This window comes from Boleophthalmus pectinirostris, unplaced genomic scaffold (assembly GCF_026225935.1).
Source record: "Boleophthalmus pectinirostris isolate CB_2022bp ecotype Guang Dong unplaced genomic scaffold, ASM2622593v1 HiC_scaffold_13, whole genome shotgun sequence".
Taxonomy (NCBI): domain Eukaryota; kingdom Metazoa; phylum Chordata; class Actinopteri; order Gobiiformes; family Gobiidae; genus Boleophthalmus; species Boleophthalmus pectinirostris.
The window spans coordinates 30572449-30578225 of NW_026571036.1; the positions used below are offsets into that span (position 1 = coordinate 30572449).

Genomic DNA, 5777 nt, shown 5'->3' on the forward strand with positions numbered 1-5777 from the left:
TAGTCCTGGTTTAGTAATGGTCTAGTCCTGGTTTAGTAATGGTCCTAATGTAGATCTGGTTTGTTCTGGTCAGTATTTCCACTAAAGTGTATTTACATAATATTTTATTTTGAAGTTGCATAATTAAAAGTAAAGTATGTAACTTTCGGGGGTGGAACGTCACCTGCATAATTCCGTGGAAATAGAATGTGAAGAGCATACTTTCTCTTTGGAGATAAATAAGGATAGGAAACCCTCCAAATTCATTCATCTAAAAAAAAAAAAAAAAAAGATCTTTCCAGGTTTAGAGATGACTACTTAATCTGTTCAGTTTACACACTTAAACTCAGCAGTATTTCAGAACTGAACAGGTTGTTTGTGGTTTGATAAATATTGGTACCTACTGGTTCCAACATTCAGCTAGTATTTTTAAATAAATACTGAACCCAAATGGAGCTGCGTCATGATTTGTATGGTTGCCCAGTTATCTGCAGATACACCAGATGCCTGCGTGTGTGTGTGTGTGTGTGTGTGTGCTATTGCGACAGGTGCAACAAAATTCAGATCTGTGAAAAATCTGCACACGCCCAAACTCACCACATGTTCAGTGAGAAAAGTAGGAACAACAGGAACCAGACTGAACCACTGCATTAAATGAACATGTTACTACTTTAATTATATTTAATAGTGTAGTTTACTGTGGTATAAGCAGTGGCCTCATTTAGAGCACAAAAATAAAAGGTACAGTTTAAGACACTTTCTGGAGTTGATATGTCACCTGCTCAAGTCCATGGAAAATTAAACCATAAAAGTACTTTGGAACATTCACTATTGTTATGTTGGTGGTGTAGAAGAAAACGAAGGCTAGATGAATCTTCAATACCGTTTAATGCAGCAATCTGTTTTTCCACATGGCTACATTACACTGGTATTAACTTTCTTATCTGTTACGTCGCCCTCTACAGGTGAGGCGTACATCTCAGTAATATTACACTAACCACTATAGTAATCACATTTACATATCTGTCAACACAACATCTCCCCCATTACTCATAAAGATTTTAGAACTGTAGAACAAGTAAAGAGTGATTTAAAAATAAAAGTAATCTGAAGTTGTTTCTTTTCTGTAGCTGCGTTGCATTCCTATCAAAATAAAATACATACAATACTTTAACTTAAAATCAGCAGTTGGTGGTAAATCTCAAATTTATGTAGTAACCATTTGAACCAAACGTACCTATCATTTTAACCAAAAGTACCTATTATCAGAACTGTTTTGCTTTATTGGCTACTTTGACTTTTATGCTATTTCATTACATAGTCCTTAGTCCATGTGGGTGGTTTGTGCTCTCTTTGTGGAGCAGCACGATTTGGTCCAGTCTCGGTCTGGCTGGTATCTTGTCCAGCAGTACCAGCTTGATGAGGTTCCACTGCTCTCTCTCTGGGCAGAGAGAGAAAGGCGAGTTGCATTCCACCTTTTCCCGTCACTCAAGATGAAGGTGCTGTGTCCAGTTTGTTGTTGAATGGACACAGGGTCAGTGTACTGTCTCTCTCCTTTCCCAACAAGAAAAGGCTTGCAGATACGCACCTTGTCTCCAACTGCAAATGTGGGAGTTCTGGCACCTCTTTTTTTGTCAGTGTAACGCTTACTTTTCTCTTGTTGCAGAGCCACTCTGGATCTCACTTGGCCATACTGTCCTGTGCAGTCATGATATGGCAGTATGTGGAGTTTTGTTCTCATAGGTCTCCCTCGCAAGAGCTTGAAAGGAGACTCATTGGTTGTAGCATGGGGTGTAGCCCTGTAGTTTTGGAGCATAGCAGTCACTGTTGGTTTCCATGGCTTATGAACTGCCTGGGCTCCTTGGATACAGTCTTTGAGCACTCTGTTGAATCGTTCGACACACCCATTTGCTTGAGGGTGGTACACACTTGTTTTGATGTGCTTAATTCCTCTTTCTTTCAGGAAGTCTGCAAAAGCACAAGAAGTGAACTGTGGACCATTATCAGTTGTTATAGCACAGGGGTTACCTTCACGAGAGAAAACAGCTGACAGAAAAGTAAGGACAGTAGCTGTAGTTGCATTTGGGGTGAAGGCTACTTCTGGCCATTTGCTAAAGTAGTCTACTAGAGTGATAGCAAATCTGCAGTCCTGTGGCCCACGTTCAAAAGGACCAACAATGTCCACAGCCACATGTTGAAAGGGGCCTTCGGGGAACTCTACTGGCTGCAAAGGGGCAGGTGATGCTTTGGCAGTTTTATCACATGACTGACACACTGTGCATGAGGAGAGGACAGTGTAAACTAAAGAGTCCATATTTGGAAACCAGTAAAGTTCTCTGAGGCGTTGCTTGGTGCGCACAATGCCTTGGTGACCCTCGTGTGCAAGGTGCACAATGCGCTCTCTGAGTGACTTAGGGACAACCAGACGTGTGCCCCGAAATACCAGTGGGGAGTCAACTGCAAGTTCGTGTCTCACTAGAAAGTATGGCTGTATTTCAATGGGGAGAGACTTTTTAGTTTTAGGCCACTTGGACTGACTGACCTGCCTGAGTAGTTTAAGTTCAGGACAGTCCTCAGATTCAGCTTTAAAGTCAGAGAGAGGCAGTGCAGAGAACAATGAAGAGATTTCAGCTATTTCTACATATAAGTCTGGTTCAGATTCAGTCAGTGAAGTTGACTCCAGAGGGACACGTGAGAGACAGTCGGCCAGCACATTTTGGTTCCCTGGTCGGTACTCAATGTCATACTGAAAGCACATTAGCCTAGCTGACCATCTTGCAATCCTCATCCCTGCTCTGTTCATACCTTTTGTGTTGAGAAGTGTAGTCAGGGCCTGATGGTCTGTTCGAAGTGTGAATCTGCGCCCCCAGACATATGTTCTCCATCTCTCGACAGCCCACACACAGGCAAGGGCTTCCTTTTCTGTAGTGGAGTATCTTCTTTCGGCGGGCGTCAGTGTACGTGATGCAAACGCCACTATGCATTCTGTATTGTCTGAATGGAACTGGGAAAGAACAGCCCCCAAGCCATAGTCAGAAGCATCTGTTGTGATTACTGTTGGCAGTTTAGGGTTATAAATGGCTAGTGGTGGACTATCAAGGAGCATTTGTTTCAGTTTTATAAAGCTTTCATTTGCCTCCCTGTCCCAGTGCAACTCAGCTTGTGGACTAGTTTTGAGTCTTTGGCGCAGGGGTTCAACTAGTGTAGCATAGTTAGGAATAAACTTGCTGAACCATGAAGTCAGTCCCAGGAAGGAGCGTAGTGCTGGCATGTCCTTCGGTGGAGGTGCTTCTGCGATAGCAGTGAGATGATCCAAACTAGGGCGTAAGCCGTCTTTGGAAATGACATGGCCAAGGAAAGTAATGTCTGTTTGGGCAAATGCACTTTTCCCGAAGTTGATCTGCAGTCCAGCTTCACTTAGGCGCTTGAGGACTGCTTGTAGATGACGGTCATGCTCTTCTTTTGAGGCTCCATAGACAACAATGTCATCCAAGTAGTTCTGTACACCTGGCAAGTCCTTTAATATGGTCTCCATCATCTTTTGGAAAGCAGATGGTGCAGATGCAAGACCAAATGGAACACGTGTGAACTGGAACAAGCCGTCGTGAGTTATGAAAGCAGTTAGTTTGCGACTTTCCGGGTGCAGAGGTAACTGGTGGTATGCTGAGCTTAAGTCGATCTGGCTGTAGTGAGTGGCACCAGACAGTTCTGCAAAGAGGTCCTCCATATGAGGAAGTGGGTAACAGTCCATTACGACACTTTTATTTGGTTCACGCAGGTCAACACATAAGCGTAGCCCCCCTCTGCGTTTCCTTCCCACAACCAGAGGACTCACCCACTCCGAAGCATCCACTCTTTCAATGATGCCTGCTTGCAGTAGTCGAGTCAGTTCAGCTGACACTTCCTTACGTATGCTGAGCGGTAGACGTCGTAGTTTCTGGCGTACTGGTTTGATTTTGTTGTTGACTTGCACTTTGTGAATGAATCCTTTGACACATCCAAGTGTTTGAGTTAGAGTATAGTCAATGTTGTGCACTGTGCCAAGCTCACCAGCAGATGGTGTGTTTGCATTGTCCACGTCAAGGAGTACTTTGCCATCAATGATGTTGACCCCAGGGTTTTAATCAGGTCCAAACCCAGCAAGGGGGATCCAGCTTTCACAATATAGAAAGTTGCTGGCACAGTCTTTTCTCGTTTAGTCGTAATTTCTGCATGGAGACAGCCCAGGACAGGTAAGTGACCCTTGGAATAAGTGACTAGCTTGATTTGAGGCTCTTGGAGTGTGCAGTTAGCAAAATGTTTCTTGTACAGTGTCTCCGGTAAGATGGAAACAGAAACTCCAGTGTCCACTATTAGTTCAACTGGATGCTCGTTCCCTTTTGGTGCCTCAATATTGACTGCGCACGTGAGCTTATCAAATGCTGCAGCTGCCAACTTAACATTATCAACACAAAGAATGGCTAACTCAGGCACGACAATTTCTTGTATTTGGTTTACAGATTTAGCACCTGATCTGCATACCTTGGCAAAATGTCCTCTTTTCCCACAGTTATTACACTGTACTGAAGCAGCTGGACAGTTTCTGTCAGTGGCAATATGTTTGTTTGATCCACATCTAAAGCATTTGCGTTGTTGCTTGTTAGCCGTTGTAGCTTGCTTGTTACGGTCATGAGCACTGGATTTGGTGGGACATGAATCTCTTTTCCCTCGAAAAGTTGAGCGGGATGCACCGATTGCCTGTACTGGCGCCGTGGGTGCTTGTCTGTTAGCTGTTAGCAGCGTAGCGTTTTTCACCGCAGCCTCAACTTGTGTAGCAATAGTTACCGCTTTGTCCAAGGAGGAGTTTATCTCGCACAGCACTGAGATGTGTATTTGAAATGAGCTGATCTCGTATCATCTCACCCTCCATCACTCCAAACTCACATGATGCAGCCAAGTCTCTTAGCGCAGCCACGTACTGAGTAGCCGTCTCGTCCGAACGCTGAACACGTTGTCGGAATGTGTGTCTGCAGGCTACGACATTGACTTTCGGGACGAAATGCTTTTCGAGCGCAGCCATCGCTGTTGCCATTTACCTTGGTCCGGTAAAGTGTAGAAAAGACGTTGTCCTTCTGGGCCAAGGAAGTGCAGTAATACAGCTCGTTTTCTGGCGTCTGGCCATGCATCTCCAGTAGCGTTTATAACCAGCATGTAGTTAGCAAACATTTTCCGCCAAGTAGCAAAAGGAATAGGCGGCTCACCAACATGTGGAAGAAACAACGGTGGGCACGGTACTGACGCGCTCATCCTCGTCGCCAATTTGTTATGTTGGTGGTGTAGAAGAAAACGAAGGCTAGATGAATCTTCAATAACGTTTAATGCAGCAATCCGTTTTTCCACATGGCTACATTACACTGGTATTAACTTTCTTATCTGTTACGTCGCCCTCTACAGGTGAGGCGTACATCTCAGTAATATTACACTAACCACTATAGTAATCACATTTACATATCTGTCAACACAACAACTATTCTCCAGACCAAATATGAGTTTGGTGTGTGGGAATGCAAGCCACATACAGCCAGGACAGTTCATTTTCAGTTTTTTTCAATTAAAATGAACCAAAATGAACCAAGACTGTCTATTTTTGGCTAAAAAGTTACATATTGTCACTTATAGAGGCTTTGCACCGTCACATGACCCCTATAGCAACGGTACCGACGCCATGACACCGGGCAACACTCTGTCATTGACTTCAGCAGCATCGGAGAAACATGGGCAGGTTTTGTTGTGTATTTGGTTCTTCTTGATGCTCTTAA

General features: G+C 44.0%; 1 protein-coding gene across 1 annotated transcript; it reads right to left on the minus strand.

The window, feature by feature from the left end:
* Positions 1-1303: 1303 nt before the first annotated feature.
* Positions 1304-5038, minus strand: LOC129407653 (uncharacterized protein K02A2.6-like). Its single transcript, XM_055149294.1, has 2 exons — positions 4882-5038; positions 1304-3966 (listed from the first exon to the last, which is right to left on the minus strand). The coding sequence occupies exons 1-2, from the start codon at positions 5036-5038 to the stop codon at positions 1304-1306; spliced, it is 2820 nt and encodes a 939-aa protein (XP_055005269.1).
* Between the last annotated feature and the right edge of the window lie 739 nt (positions 5039-5777).

Coding starts and splice junctions, on each gene's coding strand:
- LOC129407653 (XM_055149294.1), bottom strand. CDS start 5,038: ATGGCTGCGCTCGAAAAGCATTTCGTCCCGAAAGTCAATGTCGTAGCC. Junction 3,967..4,881: donor TGAGTTTGGAGTGATGGAGG/GTGAGATGATAC, acceptor GATGTGTCAAAG/GATTCATTCACAAAGTGCAA.